We start from the raw sequence: 21797 nt of genomic DNA, 5'->3' as shown, positions 1-21797 counted from the left end.
CATAATTTCGACTTTTCCTGGCTGAAAAGGCGAGACAAATTGCATCCGGATACTCTGCACTTTTGGTGCGTAGTGTATCAATTCTCCCAATTATTTCGCACCACTTTGTGTTACCGCCTGTTCGACACCAATGGTGCTACTAATTTTGGCATAATTTTGCATTAATGATGCAGAATAGGCGGACCAAAGATATACATAATTGTGACATAATTTTTCACCAACGGTGGAAAATAAACGAGAAAAATCAATCCAGAATTTTGACATAAAATCCTGACAAATTCGAAGTAAAAGTTCTAGTTATTTCTTTAGGTTCTTATGCACATTTGGTGTGTTTTGCATCTATTTTCTCAATTGTTTGGCACCACTTTGTGTTACCGCCTGTTCGAGACCAATGGTGCTACTCATTTCCTAAAATTTGCAGATGGGGCAAATTAATTAGCATCAATTGATGCAAAAAACTCGTTAACAGACAGACAGACAGACAGACGGACAGACAGACGGACAGACAGACAGACAGACAGACAGACAGACGGACAGGAGGAATTCAATAGCTGCTCTGCTACGCAGGGCGAGCTAATAAACCGTAGTAACGTTAGAAGTAGCTCACCCTGTAATAATGATTTGGTATAATTTGGTACCAATGATACAGAAAAATCGGATAAAATAGATACCCAATTTTGGTATAATTATCCATTAATGATGCAGAATAATCGGACAAATAGTACAGGTAATTTTGATATAATTTCGCACCAATGGTATGAAATAAGCGAGCAAAATGAATCCATAATTTTGACATCAAATCTTGGAAAACATGAGGTCAAAATTATAGTTGTTTCCTCCGGTTTTTCTGCACTTTCGGTGCGCTTTGCATCTATTTCCTGAATTATTTGGCACCATTTTAAGTCACGGATTTTTCGATGTCAGTGAAGCTAATAAGTCGGCCGCGAATGCCAATAACTCGCTTAAATTAGCATCAATTGATGCAAAATAGTCGTTAACACACAGACGGACAGACAGACAGACAGACGGACAGGAGGAATTCAATAGCTCTTCTGCTACGCAGGGTGAGCTAATAATGGTGAGTGTATTTGGTTAAGTTTTAGCCTTTCGGACCTCATTTTTACTGCATTTTTGAACGTTTTAGAGACTTCTAACACTTTTATTTTTGCACCAAAAAACCTTGTTTTTAAGTTTGTTGAAATACATCAATAAATTAGTTTTATCTAAAACTTGTATAATTTTATTATTATGCTTCTTCTTAATATAACCTAACCTAGCTGCTAGCTTCGCTCGCCACAAACGAAAAATAATCCTTTTTCTCGTGCATAACTTGCATAATTAAACAGGTAAGTTATAATTATCTGGAAACAAAGGTATGGATTACATTCACTCCGTCACAATACAACGAAACGGCTCGCATCGCTCACAACAACGACAAAAAAGTCGGAAAATTTTTCAAAATTGTCAGGTTTTTGGTGCAAAAATAAAAGTCTTAGAATTACCTGCAACGTGGCAAACTGCAATAAAAATAGGGTCTACAAGTCTAGAACCAACCCGTGTATTTTTAACCCTTTAAGGAGGATGATTAATTGCAAGAAATTGAATTAACTCGGGCAGGTTGTAAGTATGTTGTGGTCATGGTGCGGGAGGAGGAATCATGTAGGTGGTTTTAATAAAACTCGAAAAAACTGAAAAATCCAGAATTTAACATTGCATTAGATGGAGAAATATCCAAATTTTGGGCAAGAAAATGTTCAAATTTGACATTTGGTTGGCATAAGAGAAGTCCCGCAAAATGACAACAAATTTTCATTTTTGAGAGGAAATGGTGAAAATCAATGACCTTCCACAAACGACAATTGTCTTCCTCCCGCACGATGACCATAGTTTTTCAGGACGACTTTTGTCCTCCTCCCGAATTAAACCATTTCCAAGAAAATGACAATTGTCCTCCATCCGAATTAAAGGGTTTGCATATTTTTTTGTTACGTTCAACAAAATTTGAAATTACTAAAATAAATCACTTAAAAGAAAATACGATGCGTAAAATAAAACAACTGTTTTTAGCAATATTTTATAAACAATGAGTTTGCAACTTTTTTGGCCTAAATTGTAGAATTTTGTAAATTTACGTAAAAATCGTGTTTTTGTGAAATTTTAACAGGTCTGAAATATGAGGCCTATTGTTTCCTCTGCTGATTCAAAATTAGAAGTAGCAACTTAAGACGATGTGACAAAAAGGAGATTCACATGTTTCAAAACCTCATTAAAAATATGAACCCCTTATTTTCACCCGGAAATGGACATATTTCCTGCTCAACTTGCAACAACATGGTTAAGCAACCTAACAGCAATTGCTCGTAACACCCACAAACGGAAAACTGGAGATGATATTCTTACAAGGTTCGAAACGGAAGAAAATCTACTTGCATCAAACTCTCAGCTACAGCGCATGGTACTTATGGAGCAATTGCAAGTTATTCCATTAAAACGTCGTCGTCTTGAAAATATATCACCAAATCGGGGGCAAAGTACTATGCATAGTAAGGGGCTTTTTGAGTTCCTTAACACTAGTTAAAGTATTAACAACTGGGAGGCGTAGCAATATGCCACCAGAATTCGGGGGAGAATATCCAAATCTCTTTCTGGTCCTGACTCAATTCATAGTCAGGACCGGAGGATTTTTAAGTCATGGGGGGATTTATCTGTCTTATGGGAGGTTCGGGATTCAGCACATCAAGGCACGTGCCGTGTATGGGGAGACTGCAATAAGCTATCAGTGCTTACGCAGCTGATTGGTCCTGTCGAACAATGGCATGATCATCACCCCACCAATAGATACATACATGACACACAAATGAGTTTTCTATGACCGTTTGGATACCTCGAAGTGTCAAATTAGCTTCGGAAAGCACTTTCACGGACTCTTCCACTTTGGGGTCAATTTTGGGCCCCATTTTTAGAGATGGAAATTTGAAACTTGGCGCATGTGTTGCTGTGAACTTCGAAATTATGTGTGCCAAATTTGGCGCAAATTGAATCATGCGTTCGCATGCTACCCCTGAAATTGTCTTGTTCGTATAATCTACGGACTACCTGTATGGTGGCCTGAATCCGAAACAAATTATTTGACCTGATTGCCACACCCCCTAAAGCCCGGGGGTGTGGTTATATCGGAAACACCTAAATTAATACAACGTTTGCTATAATTTTTCGATTCTGTTTTCACCACATTGTGGAGTAAAGTAATATCGAGATCACGACCACACCCATTTGCCCTTAGTGGGTGCGGTCGGGGCAAAATGAGATTTATAGCGGAATTGAATCTGTGAAATGCAGTGAAATTAGGCAAGTGTTATCGCTCTGTCATGGGCGTGGCTGGGATAAAACATAACAAAAATAAAATCGATGGTTAGGGTGAAATGAGAATTTTAATGCAATAGAGTCTATAAACGAAATACAGTGAAGGTAAGCCGGCGAGCGACATATGAGACGCCATCGACATATGCATCAGTTGAGTTTGAAGATTCGAGCAGAATTTTTTTCCAAGTTCAAAACGTTATGTGCCACAGACAACCGTCACGAGGTCAAGTATCACGTGGCCCCATAAATGGGGTATCGTTGGAAAGGTTGACGCGGGATAATTTATAATATATATATACCTTTTGGGTCTGGTACCACCCACTGACTGGTTAGAGATCGATGAATATCATTGAGTTTTCGTCGGTCTACTGCGATGTTAGCTCTTAATCTACTGCTGTGTTTACGTCTGCATATCCGCAAAACCAAAACTCATTAATATTCATCAGACTCTAACTACTCAGGGTGTGGTCTCAAACCCCACAAAGTATATATATTCTGATTCCTCTCGGCCTTTCCAACTATACCCCTTTTTTTGGGCCATATGAGACTTATCATTACGACCTTTGTCGTTAGAGCGTAAATATTTTTAAATCTCGAAAAAAATGAAAATTCGCAACGAATCTGAAAATTCAACTCATTCAAGTCATTTTTCATCAACAATGAAGAAAATCCATCTAATATTGTTGAAATTCCAGTTACCCAAAAAAAGGTGAAAAATGAGTTGAGTTTACACCTTACGAAGTCACCGGTTCTCTTAATAATTGTCACTCTAGCATAGGTGAGGCTGGGGTAAAACTAAACGAAATAAAATCTATGGTTGGGGTGGATTGAGATTTTAAGTAAAATTTAATATTTATTGTGAACTAGAACTAACTAAGTGAAGGTACTTCTTTATGTGTGTTTGGTGCTTGTGTTTGGTGCTGTGTTGGACTTTGAGTGTGTGCTGTGGGAATACTGCTTGATGGTCGCAGCTGGTCGCAGCAGCGTATCAACCCACCATTATTATCTAATTAATGACACCAGTGGTTAGTTATTAGAGCACGGCAATCGACGGCAATGTGAAAAGATGTCAAATCCTATGTTCGCCATGTATTATAAAAATTTTGCCATCTTTGTTTGTCTGATTGGCTTTAACGTGCTACTTTATATTATACCCCTAGGTCAAGTAGTTTCTAAAGGGTACGTTGCCATACTTCTCAAGCCAAATAGTCGTACTGCCTTAATGGCCAGATTTTCAGGTCTCTGGCCCACTGTAGGGTGGTCACTTTTCCCGTCGCGACACGGTTTTTCATACCGTTTCTGATCCATGGGTTGATAAGTGATCCCCAGAAGCTAAAAGTGGGGTTACTTCCGGCGAGAGAGAATAAGACTGGGATATTCTTCTTGTACGTGAGGATTTTCTTGCAAATTATTTTTCCATGCAAACAATTTGTTGCCAATCTTTTTGCGAATATTCATTTGAAAAATAATTTGACACAATAGTACGACACACAAAATATTCTAGCCTTATGATGACTATGAGTTGTCGATACTATTCTGTCGGATAATTATTTGGGATTAAAATTTCAAAATATTTGCTAATTTATTTTGATAAATTTTAAATATCTAAGTTCGCACATTTCTGAGCAGTGTAATCCCCTTCGTCCCAATCTGGTCTTTGCAATACATTTCTGTCGGAGATATGCGTACCATTGTTGCCGCATCTGTGATCTCGGTGCATTTCGTCCATTTCGTGGGTGTGGTAGGAGGAGCAGTGTGGCGTTGTACCCACACTGACCGCAATAATGGCCCTGATTGGGATCGGAGTCATGACAAGGCCACCAATTCTTACGGGGAAAGATGACTTTGACCATGACACATTGGTACGTATATAGAATGTATGAAAAATTTGCACAAAATTTGCATAATCTTTCTACCCTAATTTAGATGCCTGTTTTCGTCGCCGTTTTAGCCATGGCGATGATCGCCGTGGTCATCGCGGTGTTCCGATGGCTCCTAAAAGTGCATCACTCCATTCAAAATGTGTCTCTCTACTTGTACGCGTCCCTCCAAAGTTTAATCTTGGCGTTGATTTTTGGCACTTTGGACGAATTCAGGACGAACGATACTACTTGGGAGGATATGGGCGTCCTGGCAGCGATCGGATTACTTTGGGCGGTTGGAAATCTGTTTTTGGTTCTCGCCCTGCAAATCGAAGAAGCTGGGATTGTGGGGTAAGAGTTCATTCATTTACCATTTATACAAGGAGTAATATCATGTCAAGATGTTTACGATGATTACGAATCGTAATTATTATCATGTCGTAATCGATTATGCATAAATCATAGTTCGACTTGTGGGGTAAGAGTTCATGGAAATGGTTTTATAAGCAGTTTACTCGGAGCGTTATCAGTCGTTAGTGGCGTGATTGCAGTTATTGCCAGAAAATTGATCCAGTCTCTGTCAGACACGAGCTCTAGGAAGAAAGCGTTCAAGTTCCTGCTGAGATAAATATTTGCTAAAGTTTAGGTGACGTATGGGAATAATTTTAATCAAAGCTAGATATCGTGAATATCTGTGTTTATAATATTGAGGTCAAATGTTATAATGCGGTGTGACACATATTTAAATAAACCGTTGTAACGTTAGAAGTAGCTCGCCCTGTGAGGCTTAGAAGAATAAGTGGATGAGATTTATGCATAATCTTACTTAATTAAGTTTGAACTTCACTTTCTTTCTTTCTTTCTTACGGGATGCATACAAAGGTGTTATGCATAGAAACTGCGTCATTAAATTTTAATTTTTGAAACCATGGATTCCTTTAGTGGAAACCTTCAAACAAACATAAAAATAGGAGAGAAACATAAATCGTGGATTTATCCTGATTATCAAAATCCTGATTATCAAAACATCCAATCCTGATCAGCCAATCCTGATTATCAAAACATCCTGCTCTCAATTTGTGGATAATACGAAGTTATCAAGACGAGGAGCAAATTATCAAAAGCGGAAAAAGTTATCAAGAGGGGGGATAAATTGTCAAGAGGAGGAGCAAGTTGTCGAGAGGAGGAGTAAGTTATCGAGAGCGGGGATAAATTGTCAAGAGGAGGAGCAAGTTGTTGACAGGAGGAGCAAATTATCAAGAGGGAGAGAGTTATCAAGAGTGGGGAACAAGCTATCAAGAGGAGGGACCAAGTCATCGAGCCGGCGAACGATTTATCGAGTTGGGAAGGACAAATCACTGCGTGGATTATCTAGAGGTACGTGGAATTATAGTGCGCGCATTCTGGACGATAAGGTATGTGAAATTTTAGTGTACACATCCTGCATCAAATCATAATCATCCTGATATCATAATGCCTCGAAAAAAACTGAGTATGAAAGAAAGGGTGCGGAGAAAAAGGGAACACGATGAGTTTCGTCAATCAGAAGCAGCCAAAAACGCTGTCGCTATGAAATTACGAAGGATGGACGATAACATTCGACATGAAGAGCAAGAAAGGGACACAGCAGCACACGCAGAGCGTAGACAGATTGACGTGTACCGTGAGGAGGAAAATGAGCGGAATAGGATCGAACACTCTACCCGTCGAGAAGATCAGTCTTATCGTGAGGTCGAAAAAGAGCGGGATAGGATCGAGCACTCTACCCGCCGAGAAGATGAATCTTATCGCGAGGTCGAAAAAGAGCGGGATAGGATAGAGCACTCTACCCGCCGAGAAGATGGATCTTATCGCGAGGTCGAAAAACAGCGAGATAGGATCGAGCACTCTACCCGCCGAGAAGATGAATCTTATCGCGAGGTCGAAAATGAGCGGAATAGGATCGAGCACTCTACCCGCCGAGAAGATGGATCTTATCGCGAGGTCGAAAAACAGCGAGATAGGATCGAGCACTCTACCCGTCGAGAAAATGAATCTTATCGCGAGGTCGAAAATGAGCGGAATAAGATCGAGCACTCTACCCGTCGAGAAAATGAATCTTATCGTGAGGTCCAAAATGAGCGGAATAGGATCGAGCACTCTACCCGCCGAGAAAACGAAACTTACAAGTATACCGAACAACAACAGAACACGATCAACAAAGCAGTTTCACGTCATAAGGCCCAAATAGATTATGCGAATTTATGCAAGTCCTTCCAGTCTGAAATACTTGATCAGCCGCGGTGGATATGTAGTTCGTGTGGAGGGCTTTGGTATCGGAGTTCTATGCACCCAACAACAACAGAAACCGTGCGCAAACTTCATCCCAAGAAATCGTACGCCCACATGAAGGTCGATGGGAAGTACTTCTTATGTGGTACATGTCACGACTCTCTGAAGAACAGCGACGTGCCCCGATTGTGTATGTCAAACGGACTTTATTTTCCCCCAATCCCACATCAACTACAGAACATGACGACTCTGGAGGAACGCCTTGTCGCACTACGATTACCGTTTGCGCAGATTCGATCCTTAGGAAGCGACCGTCAATATGGGATACGGGGAGGAGTGGTAAATGTCCCGAACGACATGGACATAGTCGCTAAAGTGATTCCCCGCCGATTTGATGAGACAAGTACCGTTCAAGTTCAATTGAAGCGCCGCATATCTTATAAACATCCATACATGTTTCAAACAATTCGACCATATAAAGTTTTCCATGCCGCCAATTATCTAGTCCGTACAGAGTTGTACAAAAAGGAGAACGTATTCCTTTCATCAGACTGGGCCAACAGTGTTTCAAGGGTGTCCCAAGTCATTAATAGTGTCTCATTTGAGTGCACTCCTGGTCGGAGTTAAGTACAAGGAAATTATTTCCCAAATGAGATACTGACTGGGACAGGTAGTGGCATCTAATGGCGGCTGGCTCATATGCATCCCTATCATACCCTTGGTTCCTATGTATCCCTATCATACCCTTGGTTCATACGCATCCCTATCATACCCTTGGTTCATACGCATCCCTATCATACCCTTGGTTCATACGCATCCCTATCATATCCTTGGCTCATCAAAATGCTCTGGTAATGTTGAAATATACATTACCAGGGCCCAGATGCGATGTAAGATGTCATGGGTTCATAAATAGAAATCGCACTGGGTCGTAACCTGCTGGTTACCTGATGAACAGGAGTAGCGACCTGTCTTGGGCTTATAGAGAGCCGAAACCCAGTTGGTGTTGTGTCTAGCACTTTACGACCTCTTCCTACCAATAGTGCATAATATAAGAAAGGTGCATAATTTTGATATAATTTTGCACCAATGGTGGAAAATAAGCGAGAAAAATTAATCCATAATTTTGACATCAAATCTTGGAACACATGAGATAAAAATTATAATTATTTTTGTTTCGATTGTTCTGCACTTTTGGTGCGTTTTGTCTAGACTCCCTCGATTGTTTGGCACCATTTTGAGTCACGGATTGTTCGATATCAGTGGTGCTAATAAGTCGGTTATGAATGTCAATAATGCGCTTTAATTAGCATTAATTGATGCAAAAAACTCGTTAACACACAGACGGACAGACAGACGGACGGACAAGAGAAATTCAATAGCTCCCTTGCTTCGCAGGGCGAGCTAATAAATAAAAGTATGGATATGATTTCTGATTGATGTTAGAAACTGGTGTTTAATATTTGCCAGGACTTCTTCGACAGAGGATTATTAGTAATAATTTGTTACATATTGGTTAATAATGACAATTTACGTGGGCACGTAGGTAACCAGGGTAACTGCAATTGTTCGTGCAAACAGGTAGCATTACGCCAAGAGCTGGAGTGTGGTAGCTAAAATAGTACGGAAGGTTGTCAATTTGTTTTAACGACATATATAGCATAATTTTGCCCTAGATTTTTTATTATATAAATGCAAATAATACTGCGTCCTCAATCTAATTATATTATTATAAATTATAATAATAATTTCATAATTATGGTCACTACCCGCTGCTCAGTGGGTACCCGCAAAATCCAGCGGCAACCCTAATGGAGCCAGACGAATACACGTAAGCTTAAACAAATATTTCTTTCATTGCCAAACTTTATTACATATTTAACATATTTAACTGCGATACATAAATGGAAATATTTTAATTTCCGATTTAATGTTGATCTGCAGGATTTCAGGATGGAATGTCAAAAAACGATAGAATGAGTTGTATACCGTAAATTCTCTATTTATGGCCGGTCACTAAATATGGCTGGGTCGAAGCTTAATTGTTACAATTTTTGGCCGGTCTCTAAATATAGCCGGGCCTCTAATTATGACCGGGTCCCCGATCTGAATTTCGGCCCGGGCCATAAATAGAGAATTTACGGTAAGCTAGGAATTAAAGTGCTCCTATCAATTATGTGAAATTATTATAAACAGATCACAGGGAGTTACAATAAATAGCTGAAAAATTAATTTCTAATGTTCACCGTTATCGAATTCATCTATGCAAATAAACTAACTTGTTCCGTCGTTACTCGTTTCTTCCCGACTGTATAAATTAACCCTTAACGGAGTACTGTAAACTGACGAACATGCCTTAATTTCATCCACCATGGCTGTTAAAGACTGAATCATTTCCCGACTCCTTTTCCCTGCTCCAGATTTCGCTTAACAATTGCTTATCTGCCTCTAATAAATTTTTTGCTGCCACCTGCCTCAATCCCAAGATTATTCCCTCCACTACAAATAATTTCTTATCGGCATACCACCATTTCTCACTGCTAATACCATCTGACCCTTCTAGAACGATGACCTTATCCGAATACCGTATCGTTATCTTCCCAAAGAAAGTGTGGCAGGTTGCTGGATATACTTGGGGAAAAATGCGTTTACTCAAAATCTGGAGATGTGTGGTCATTTTCTGCCTTAATTTGGGAAATGTTGGAACCAGGGCAGATTCCTTTTTGTCAATTTCACAAAAAAAATCGGACCGTAAGAAAAACAAGAGGCCAGTATTACTTCTAACACATGGAGGTCAATATCCTATGTTTTAACAGGAAATTATAAGACAAATCTGCAATGGAGCTTATCCAACCTGTCCCACGAAAGCGCACACATTTATGAATAATTTATCGCAAGCAATTTTCAACTGTCCGTGGATCAAAAACCGACTTTTGAAGAGATTCTGACCACAATTGAGAAGCGCCGGGAACAATTATCACCAAACGTATTCGCAATCCCGATCCAGCCAATCACACCATTCCAACAGCGCTGGAATTCAATAGTGTCAATTTCCAGGCGTGTGCTTCAGTCAGTATGGACAGTGGATTCGGTAAATCCCTACTTATTTAATACAATTTAATTCATTTATTCTAAAAAGAGCCAATTGCAATTGAGATGAATTTTAAAAAAGAGTCAAGTGCTGCAAATACATCAAAAAGTAAAAAACAAGCTAATTGCAAGATTGAACTCATTTAGCTCTTTTTACTTTTGCACATGCACTTAGCTCTTTTTAGAATTAGTGTGATGCTATGTGTTCATAACAAGTAAACATTAGTCTCACATATTTGAAAAACTATAATTATGAATAGGTGACGATGAAATGGACCAGTTAAAAGAATATCCCGAAATTGAGGACGCTGTCGTGTTTCAAAATGTCACTACCGTTCCTGCCTGATCAGGATTTTGCGGCAGGAATTTTGATAAAATTTGGAAAGCGAGATTTGAAAATTAATATGATTAAACGGTTAAGTTCGAAATCTCTCGTGATTTCGATTAAAGCAAAATCTGGAGCAGGGAAAAGGAGTCGGGAAATGATTCAATCTTTAACAGCCACGGTGGATGAAATCAAGGCATGTTCGTCAGTTTACAGTACTCCGTTAAGGGTTAATTTATACAGTCGGGAAGAAACGAATAACGACGGAACAAGTTAGTTTATTTGCATAGATGAATTCGATAACGGTGAACCTTAGAAATTAACTTTTGAGCTATTTATTGTACCTCCCTGTGATCTATTTATAATTTCGCATAATTGATAGGAGCCCTTTAATTCCTTACTTAGCGTAAATTCTCTATTTTGACCCGGGCCGAAATTCAGATCGGGGAGTTTTGGACCCGGCCATAATTAGAGGCCGGGCTATATTTAGAGACCGGCCACAAATTGTAACAGTTAAGCTTCGACCCAGCCATATTTAGTGACCGGCCATAAATAGAGAATTTACGGTATACAACTCATTCTATCGGTTTTTGACATCCTGAAATCCTGCAGATCAACATTAAATCGGAAATTAAAATATTTCCATTTATGTATCGCAGTTAAATATGTTAAATATGTAATAAAGTTTGGCAATGAAAGAAATATTTGTTTAAGCTTACGTGTATTCGTCTGGCTCCATTAGGGTTGCCGCTGGTTGCGGGTACCCACTGAGCAGCGGGTAGTGACCATAATTATGAAATTATTATTATAATTTATAATAATAAGATTAGATTCAGGACCAAATGTTTATGCAAGGAATAACTTATTAGGAATTTGACTTTTTTTTAATTTTAATTTTTTAGATTAAATTTACGAATTTTTTAAGGTTAGGGATTAATGTTGTTCGACTCCTTTGCAGTCAGCTTTTCCAACGTGTAATGTATGTAAAAAAAACTTAAGTAATGTAAGAGAAATGTGTCAATAAAAAAACATTTCACTTATTAGGTAGCCCAATTACTCTTACTAGAAGCACTACCTACGAGATCAGAAGCATCAGAAGCATATTATCATTTAAATATCATAATTTATTGAACAATCTGGAACATCATGAAGAACCTGTTGCATGAAAACCTCTTAAAATCATCAAACTCAGGCAACTGTATAGAACAAAGCAAGTACGAGTGCATACCTGGAGGGCTTCTCCCTTTGAAACCAAGGGAACGAGTGATACAAGAGGATTTTGTTTTCGCGTCAATCGAACTGACCGAGCATATTGAGTACAGCCAATTTTACTCAAATTCTATAGCCTATATAGCTGGGTTTGTGGTTGCTAGTCTGCAGAAACAAAAGTGTTGCGTGATCTGTTTCCCAGGCCTCGTTTCCTCCAAGAGGACCTATTAGTCAGTTTTGAAGCTTACTAAGCTTAAGGACAATGGTGGACTTATTTACCCTAGTCAAAGTGTATTCAAGCTTATTGAGAAAGCCGACATGTTTTACCAGAACATTATGCAAAAATGTCCCACCATCAACAGCAAATCTTGACAGGAAAATTATTGCTAGCGTTTTAGATGATTCGATTAGCATGAACTTGTTGCCAACATTTGGATTGCATAACTTGTTTTTCGACACGAAGGAAAAGGAGTTTCACGGCACCCTGATAATTAAGAAAATTGTAAAGACATATATTAGGATTAGATTGTATCATGCTGGCAAAGATTACAGAGTTGCGTTTGGGATTTCTTGTAGGCCTGGGTTCAGCAAACTGATTATATAGAAAGGTGACTGATTTTGTGGGTTTAAAACTGTTTGTCGTATATATGTAAATATTTATGAGCTAAACTTGTACTTAATTTTAAGTTGACTGATTTTGTTATTGTTAGTTACATTCTTTAAAGCATAATAACATTGGTTAATTTATTTACTTAAGATATTTCAACGATTTTTACCTTAAGTAGAATATATGTTCAATAATTCATAGTAATTAATAATTACTCGTTAGCCAAGTGCTGGGAGCATTATTGTTTGATGTAGTCCGGGGCTCATAAAAATAATGTTAAAAACTATGTATACGCCATCTCTTACCTTCATACAAGGAATTTTAACTTTACTGATTTTTGTACATTGACCCATATTCTGACCCATACGTTATTGACCCATACGTACATTTGTTAATATTTACCAGTTTTGACAGCAAATTAAGATGGAGTAAATTTTTTGTGAAATATTGCTAAAATGATGTTAAATATGTTTTTGTTTTTGTTTTTGCATGTTTGTTTTTGGGAAGATGATAACCCCTGAAAAACAACGAGCTGCTTATGAGTTGTATTTGTCGCTTCCGGCGCATTTTTTCGATAAGATTGTAGGGAACTTGTGCTACAATTTTATGCATTGCTTTATTTTTGAATTTATTTTACAGGTGTTGCACCCGGATGAAAAAAATTTTGCTCTGTCAAATGTTCCCCCAGATCCTTCATTTCCCCCCAATACACGGTCATTCTGACGGAATATGCCAGGGGAACCATTCCCCGGCCTCTGCGGGCTGGAGATCTACGTTTTATGTGCAAGAGTTTTACCGCATGTATGGGATCAAGCTAGGTTTCTTCGAATAATTTTGCCTCACAAAATAAACAAATATTCAGGCCGAACTTGTCCAATTACATGCGCATTATGATTGAACAGCCCCATATGTCTTTATTTTTGCCTCATCTCTCATCTCTCTGCACCACCACCCACGTATCTGCCATCTAGTTCCCTCAACTGCGTTAGTAGTATGTTTCTCAACAAGTCCATCATAGCGACTACCCGAGCCCATTAAAATCCTCGTTCTAGTTAGATTATATAGTATATTGTTTAATTCTATGCGTTTACAATTAAAGTGAATGCAGTTGCTTAACTCTCGCTCTCACCCAACACAAATCAGCCTATGCAAAATAGGTACCTGAAGCAAAACTTTGTTCACATATGAAATGCATGCATTTATGAACATTGTGCAGGAAGTGCGATTGCAACTAAAAAATGTATCAATCTGCCTCAAAATTTACAAAATCTTAAATTACCTTAATAATAACTTGTTACATAATAACTTGTTACATGCATAGAATGTGTGTATGTAAAATGCCAAATAACTGTAAAAAAAAATACGTCATTATTAAGTTACTACAAAAATTAACATTTTCTCTCCCAATGCAATCATTTACATAAAATCCACCACAAATTAAAAATATCATAAAAAATCGTTCATCACAATTTCTCATGAACTTAAATATGGTCTCGCGAATTAAGTAGGTTTGAATCGAAAAATTAATTAATTCTAAGGAATTTTTAACATCAACAAAAAATTAAATAGTTCGAATTGAGCAAATTTGTGATAATTAAAAAATACATGACTTAGGGTTGCAATTGTGCAAAAAGTTAAAGGAAAATTATGAGTGATAGACTTAATAGTCTTTAATAATTTTTCCGTTATTTTTAGAAATTAAGTGTTTCAATCGAATTTATTAAATCTGGCCCATAGTGAAATGGGGCATCAAATGTCCTCTCCTTTTGCACCGCGTATTTCTCAGAATAATTTTTTTAGCGCTTTGATATAATTTTTATTGAATAAAGCATGCAAAAGTAGGTGGTGACGTGGTAAATTGATTTTATCGCAGAATTTTTTTCAAGGAGCTACAAAGAATTGAAATAATTAATTTTGGAACAGATTTTTGGGACAACATTGTGCTTATGGTTGTCCCAAAAGTCTCTTCCAAAATTAATTATGTCAATTCCTTGTAGCTCCTTGAAAAAGAATCGGCAATAAGAAGAATTTACCACGTCACCCCCTACTTTTGCACGCTTTATTTAATAAAAATTATATTAAAGCGCTAAAAAAATTATTCGGATAGATACGCGGTGCAAAAGGATAGGGCATTTAATTCCCCATTTGAATAACATTGTCCCAAAAGTCTCTTCCATATGTCCCATCCTTTTGCTCTTGGCTGTACGAGACCTATGCCCGAGGAATCCGAAGTTGGATTGAATGGTTTTCGTTAGGTTGATAGAAGATCATAAATTCAATAGAAAGTACTTCGCGAAATTAATTATATACTTTTCCTTGGAAGAAGACATCAATATAACAAACACCTTTCCTGTAAAATATTCGGATTATCCAAGTCACTTTGCCAAAGGAATATGCATATACCAGAAACTTTCTGGCAGAAAGGCAAACAATACAGAACGAAAACCAAGTAGCAAATCATCCGCTGGTTCCTGCGAAGTAAGGATGTGTGGGCTTTCATCATAGCCTCCTTCCTATACTATATACAATCCAAGTGTCTTAATTACGTCAACATTAAGTAATACTGAAATAATACATCAGTAAGAAGCAATCAAGAAATTTCCACGTCGGCTAAGCGAAACTCAAGGATAGCGGAGAACACGCTGGCATTTGCATTTTGAAAATGGGGACAAATGACATTTGTCGCCATGTTTTTTTTGACATTTTTCAAAATGGCATTTGCATTTTGAAACTTCTGATATGTAAAAATTTTCGTATTCATGGGGTAATTTAAATGTCAAATGCAGCTTGGGGTCTAATTTTGTATGCGTCAAGTGCATATTTATTTTCTAATTTTACCCAATTTTCTACCCTAATTTTTGAAGGGGAGGTGGTTGGGTATAATGACAAAAAAACTATGCAACTGTGATCCTTCCTCCCTAAAGTCAATTTGCAATTTTAAAAATCAAATTTGGTGATTTCGACACGATATCATTTGCCATTTTTACTGAACAATTTAATTCAATTGCCACGGGATCGATTGTTAGTACTGTAAAATATATCACGAACAAAATATGTAGAATAGGCTAGTAACCGTCGTGACCTATCTTATTTACTTCGACAAGGATAATGAATGGCCGCAATAATTTAGTATTACGATTTTCATACAAAATTACGAAATTTATAATACAATTTCGAAGCTTGAATATAATTTATGAATCTGATACTCACCGCCATCACGCAATTTTTTATCACACTCTTTAGCACCGTCTCGGTCGTTACTTTCAATCCGGTGAGGAGCATGGCCGTGATATGTTCCATGGAGTAGACCCGCTCCTCACCGAAGTAGCAGACTTGCACCGCCACACCCCCACTCGGATGAGGGACCAGTTTATAAGGCACCCGCTGAACCTCGTCTAGCACGAAGAAATCTTCCCACCGCAAGCCAAGGAGGGGTTTAAAGGAGGAAATTGTATTCGTCAAATTGGACGTTTGCTGATTTGCAGCGGCGACGCCGAGAATGCGATTCCTCGAGGAGAAGGCGACCACTGATCTGCGAATAAGAATTAGTTATAAGTTGTAACGAGGTTTAAGCTAATATCATGAGTGACATTTTAAAAATTTGAGTGTTCCAAGTTTTCGATAAATGGTATAATCCCCAGAGAGCGATGTAGACATTGATGTCAAATTCCAAGCGGTCAAGAAAAACTATACCGGAATTTTGCCGTTATTTTAATAGTAATACTAAGTATTTAGTATATAATTATTTTACATGCATACCACCCATTTATTATTCATTTGAAGTTACTTCAAAATGTGGAAGCGCCAAATAATGCGGATCCTGAATATTTTATTTTCGCACACTATTTCCTACGAATACAAATTATTGTGAACTTACGAAGTTGCTCTCAAACTGTAGTCATTATCCACCGTTTCGACACCACAATCCTTCACGACGGCGACGAAGGAAGACTGATTCCCAATGTCGATCCCAATCATGATTATGTTTTGTACTAATTTCTTATTTGCACTTATGTAATTATTATAAAACGGCGCAGTTTCAGAATAGTAATTACTGCTAAATACAAATGTCTATGTGGTTGACGGGCCGGTTTTATAAACGTTATATTAACAATCAGCTGGAGCCCGGTGAGATAAAGCTGTGCAGCGTGAAGCAACACACCACTTCCACACAAAGAGAGAATTATGTACGGGGCTCATATCCTGCCAGTTGTGAAGAGCGATGCAGTATACAAATGCATGGATCGGGCAGTTGTATTCCAGCAATGTTAAATAACGTGGCTGCACAAGAGGACAAAAGTTGCCGAAATCCAGTCCCAACCAAACTTCACGGCATGAATCTAGAAATTCTTAAATGCGAGACTGATTGACTTTACGTACAATTCCATGAATCCCGTTTCATTGATCTATAAAATGGTTGCTGCTTTTGGTTTACGAAGTTTTTCATCTCTAAAACAATTTTGTTTTAAAAACTTGCCAAATACACCTATGTTCTTACACACATACTTACTCATACGCTCAATATTAAATGCATTTAAATGCATTTTATGTATGCATTTTAATGCTTGTTTATAATATGCCTCTTAACGACGAAGTATGTACATTTGTGTACCGTTGACAACAAAATACACAAATATGTGTACCGCATAAACTACCTTGACAACAAAATTTCTCAAAAATAAGATCATTCCTTTGATAACTTGTGGAAAACTCGATGTGGAAAACTCGTAACCCAACCGTAAAAAGTAGATTTTGTTCAATATTTTTCTTCGCATATTTGGAATTTTTCCTATACCAACCATTGATAAAAAATGGATTTCTCGTGTTTTCCTCTAAAAAACGTACTTAGTGGAATTTTATTTAAAAATATAAATGAAACAACACCTCGTAAATACTTTTCACGTGGCATCTTACAAAAATGAGTTACATGAAAAAAATTGAATTTTGACATACACTTCCTAAATCTTGAACTTTGCTATGAAAGTTAATTATTCGCACGGGAGGATAAGTCTTCTGGCCCTGTCGATAACTTGATTTGATAATAAGGCTGCATACTCTGCTAGAAAACTGTTCCTCTGGCTGAATTTCTACCACAAATGTTCTGCCTTCCAGATGTCCTTTGTGCCAGACATAACCTCGAACACAAAGCAATAACGTCGAGTGCAACGTTAATTAAAAATTCCAATAAATTTTTCCAATCGGAGTTGCCGCCACTTGCCTGTCTGTGACCCCTTAACTAAATAACGTCTCAAATATTTGAGTTCACGTCTCAAATACAGCCGTTGCTGCGCCCAACGGTAGCCGGCGAGAAGATTGGAAGGTTCCTAGGACTGGACCCAGGCACAGGATTATCCGTTGAGTGAGACCAAAAATGTGGGGCCGAAACCTTGCGAGCTTCCACGTCCCACCACACCCAATATTTTTATACGCAGTTCTCGTGATGTCCAGTTATCCTCCTTTAAATGCCCTCCGAATCTTCTGTACACCGCAAAATGTGTCGAAAGAAGATACAGTCAACCAAAAAATAGCAAAAAGGCTACCTTTTTGCACACACTGATTTATACAATGTTGCATATTTAATCGTAGAAATATGAAGGGGTGATAAGGGAGCAAAATGTTAAAAAAGTACTATGTTGGAATAGCAATTTTGGAATATTAAAAAAAAATAACCGTGAAAAATAACCTCCATTGGTAACGGCTTTGGTCGCCAGGTGTTCAAATCTGCTTATCTGCATATATCCTCAACAACTGTACTATGCATTTTGAACACAAAGTTGCGGAATTAGTTGTCACTTATCGTTAATTTTTATGTTTTTTAAACCGTGCCATACTAATAGTTCAATCGACACTACCAGATAGCACATCATTATCAAAATGCGATTATAATGCATGGATTAATGTACAACTTACATTATCAAAAAGAAACCGCGGTGATATATTTTTGAACCATAGGTGCAATAGTAGATGCTTAGAATTTTTGTAAATAAATACATGTACTATAAGTCTCACCAAATACTATAACAAATCATGGCACAAAAATTCTCACCAGTTGGGTCAGTAATATTTATGGAAATCCGTATTTTCCTAGAACTTCTCGTTAACGTTTAATAATGTTGCCCGTGCTATGTCAGAAGGTTCAGTCGGTGATCGTGTTAGAATCTGAATAATACATCTAACACAGATACAGACTGAATTTCTGGCACAGCAATTGATTTCTTCAAAGACACCTTCACCACAGGAAGAGTGAAAGTATGTCCGGTCAGAAAATTGCTGATTAATAATTGCAAAGTTTGCAATCTTGCCACCTTAAAACTAATAAGTTTATGTTTTATTTGACTGCAATTTGTGTTAAGTTTACAAAATGTAGAATAGGCCCCATTCCACTCTAGAGATTGTTAACATTCTCTCAAAATGGTGTCGAAAATGCGTAATATTGTCGCTCATGTGCGGATTATTCAGGTATATAGATCATAATTAGTGATCGTACATAAACTAAATTAGCCAAGTTAAACAGAATCCTTAAACTCAGTGTTTTAAATTTTACCACTTTTGTTGATTTTTACCATCACAGTGGTAAAATGGTAAAAAGTGGTATAAACTGTTATCAAGCGGTAAATCCCTCAATATTGCTTAATTCACAGTCTGGCAAAGCCAAACTAAATGATATTCTTAATAATACGTGAATATTTAATAGTCTAACATAACATTCCTCATCTTCGTCATCATTAAACAAGTGGACGCGTTACTAACAACCTTTCGAATTATTAACGACTTTTTGAATGATTAACAAACTTTCTTTTGTTTACAAAATTTCAAATCAAATAGTATGCTTAAGGCTCTGTACTTACATTGACATGCAAATATATTTTTGATCTTAGTTACTTAATTGCTTGGAAAAAAGTGCAATATAATTTCATTATCTTCGCCGCCGGTAATGAAAAATATACTGCTTGACAACTAACCAGATGCAACTTTTCCAAAGACGCTCCTATCGATATTAGCGTGATTTACACTAAATTTTGAGCCATAAAGTATAGCTAATATTATGGCTGAGGTGGATTAATCAGCGAGGGACTTCAAAGGATTCCCAAAACTTTGATATTTATGAAAGAATAAATCGCAATTGGGTCGATGATTGGTTTTCTGAGCAAAAAACTGTCCACTATAATTTTTCTGAGCTAATAGCCTATTATACCACCTGCGCCTCGTTATACTCCACCATTATACACAAGTTTTATGAAAGTGGAAATGCTCCAAAGACTGTGAATGTCTTTTGAAAATTTTTTAAAACGTTTATGACGGTTTTATTATTTTCCGAAATTGGTGGTACTGGGTGGCATCATATTTTCATTAAAAAATATGTTGATAAATATACCACCAACAACTTTTTTCCGAAACTTGCTATCACGCTACAGTCCCAAGAAATTTGGGTACTAAGGGTCCCTAAATACCTTGGTGAATTACTGGTAGAGAGCCTTAAGGGATTCGTTTTAACAAAGTTTATTTAGTAGATGCAGACCAATTTAGCAAATTCTGCCTATATGCACTTAACGTGTACGTAACGTGTCTGATTGAATAATATGCAAATAGCGATAACTAAATTTCATAAACTTAACATTGGGCTAAACTTGAAACACCCAATGACTTTTTTGCAGGATAGCAAATTTATTTCACTGGATCCAATTCATGTAGGAAATTCCGTTTTGGAATTAAATGTGAGGCTTGTCATAACTGTAAGTTTTACATGTGTATGTAAAGTACATACATATGTATCAATGAAAGTGTGTAGTTGTATGTATGTATGTAATTTCAGGGTGGGCTGCCCGAAAGCCAACCCGTAGCGGTATCACATTTAAGGATAATTGCTCCCATGTTACAAGTGCTAGTATGGCTATCCTGCTTGTCTCCTCACTGCTATTAATGAGCAGTGAGGATGGCAGATATTTAACAGGTGGTGGCTGACGCACGAGGCACTGGACCCCCTATCCTCACGCCATCCGCTCCATGTTCGCATTACTCTCACCCGGGCATGTAGAGCGAGAGTCTACCCCATGAAACGGAGAACCCAAGTAGACACACCATCCACACCTGACCATACTATTTGCACCTCTTGATGTACGCCCCTTTGGATGCGAAGACAACCATTGAAAGGTATGCGTGCTCAGTCCACTCTACAGATCTTATCCAGTGGTCTCACCACCACTGAACCACTGGTAGGGCAGCCAGTTTTCTCCCAGAGCAGGTATTGGGTTCCGGCTGGTGGGCCCCCATCCCTGCTCTTCGGTTGGGTCATAAGTGCTTAACTTTGGACCCGATCATAGATCCAAAGCAACCACCTCACCAACGCTGGCCACCTCACCAAAGTGTGTAGTTACTAAACATGTAATTTTTATCATGTTCAAGATAATTACAGGAATTGTGACTTACTTGGTCGTCATTGTACAATTTCAATCCGTGGATGCATCCTAGTTTGACGTTATGCATGCAGATTTATCACGAAAAATAACTATTTTATGCGAATTAATATTATGTAAGTATATAGATACTTTGATTAAATAAATCTAGCTGCCAGGGTAAACGTTTTGTGGTGTAAATCGATAAAAATCAGCTACCGGCATAGTAAAACTTTGCTACTAGCAAATGTATGTCTTATATTTAGCACGGGGTGAGTATGAATGTCGTTAGATATGTACATGTGTATTATATGTATTAATACGGCGGTTGATAATACTTAATGTTATCGACAGTATGCGCACATACATAGTTTACTAAATAACGGATTCAATTTAACAACGTTTATTTACTAGGTACACAGAAAGGTAGCGAACTATGCTTATACCTAACGTGAATATAACGTACCGGATTTAATAATACGTTAATAGCAATACCTAAATTCCATGTTTCGATCGTGGAAAAATTAATACGGAAAATGCAATTATTTTTCAAAACTCTCAGAAAATGGGAGTCCGTAATCGAGGCAGTGGCCAAATTCGCACATTTTCCAATTTATCTCGAAAACTGTTGGTGGGCCACCCCAATTTTATTACGGATTCTTAATGTACACAAAATT

At 37.7% G+C, this 21797-nt stretch overlaps 2 protein-coding genes across 2 annotated transcripts; one reads left to right on the top strand and one right to left on the bottom strand.

Moving 5' to 3' along the window:
• The first annotated feature begins 5147 nt into the window (after window positions 1-5147).
• LOC110855194 lies at window positions 5148-5853 on the top strand. The gene is made up of 3 exons (XM_022103610.1): window positions 5148-5225; window positions 5290-5576; window positions 5691-5853. The coding sequence occupies exons 1-3, from the start codon at window positions 5148-5150 to the stop codon at window positions 5851-5853; spliced, it is 528 nt and encodes a 175-aa protein (XP_021959302.1).
• An 8926-nt stretch (window positions 5854-14779) lies between these two features.
• LOC118437099 (heat shock protein 105 kDa-like) lies at window positions 14780-16873 on the bottom strand. Its single transcript, XM_035855892.1, has 3 exons — window positions 16605-16873; window positions 15938-16259; window positions 14780-15245 (listed from the first exon to the last, which is right to left on the bottom strand). Exons 1-3 carry the CDS (start codon window positions 16703-16705, stop codon window positions 15057-15059), a joined length of 612 nt encoding a protein of 203 aa, XP_035711785.1. The 5' UTR covers window positions 16706-16873; the 3' UTR covers window positions 14780-15056.
• Between the last annotated feature and the right edge of the window lie 4924 nt (window positions 16874-21797).

This window comes from Folsomia candida, unplaced genomic scaffold, assembly GCF_002217175.1.
Source record: "Folsomia candida strain VU population unplaced genomic scaffold, ASM221717v1 Fcan01_Sc012, whole genome shotgun sequence".
NCBI lineage: Eukaryota > Metazoa > Arthropoda > Collembola > Entomobryomorpha > Isotomidae > Folsomia > Folsomia candida.
Note: the sequence above shows the minus strand (reverse complement) of the source record. Positions and strands in the feature narration are given on the sequence as shown.

Coding starts and splice junctions, on each gene's coding strand:
- LOC110855194 (XM_022103610.1), top strand. CDS start 5,148: ATGGCCCTGATTGGGATCGGAGTCATGACAAGGCCACCAATTCTTACG. Junction 5,226..5,289: donor ACTTTGACCATGACACATTG/GTACGTATATAG, acceptor ACCCTAATTTAG/ATGCCTGTTTTCGTCGCCGT. Junction 5,577..5,690: donor GAAGAAGCTGGGATTGTGGG/GTAAGAGTTCAT, acceptor CATAAATCATAG/TTCGACTTGTGGGGTAAGAG.
- LOC118437099 (XM_035855892.1), bottom strand. CDS start 16,705: ATGATTGGGATCGACATTGGGAATCAGTCTTCCTTCGTCGCCGTCGTG. Junction 16,260..16,604: donor TACAGTTTGAGAGCAACTTC/GTAAGTTCACAA, acceptor TCTTATTCGCAG/ATCAGTGGTCGCCTTCTCCT. Junction 15,246..15,937: donor TAAAAAATTGCGTGATGGCG/GTGAGTATCAGA, acceptor GATTGTATATAG/TATAGGAAGGAGGCTATGAT.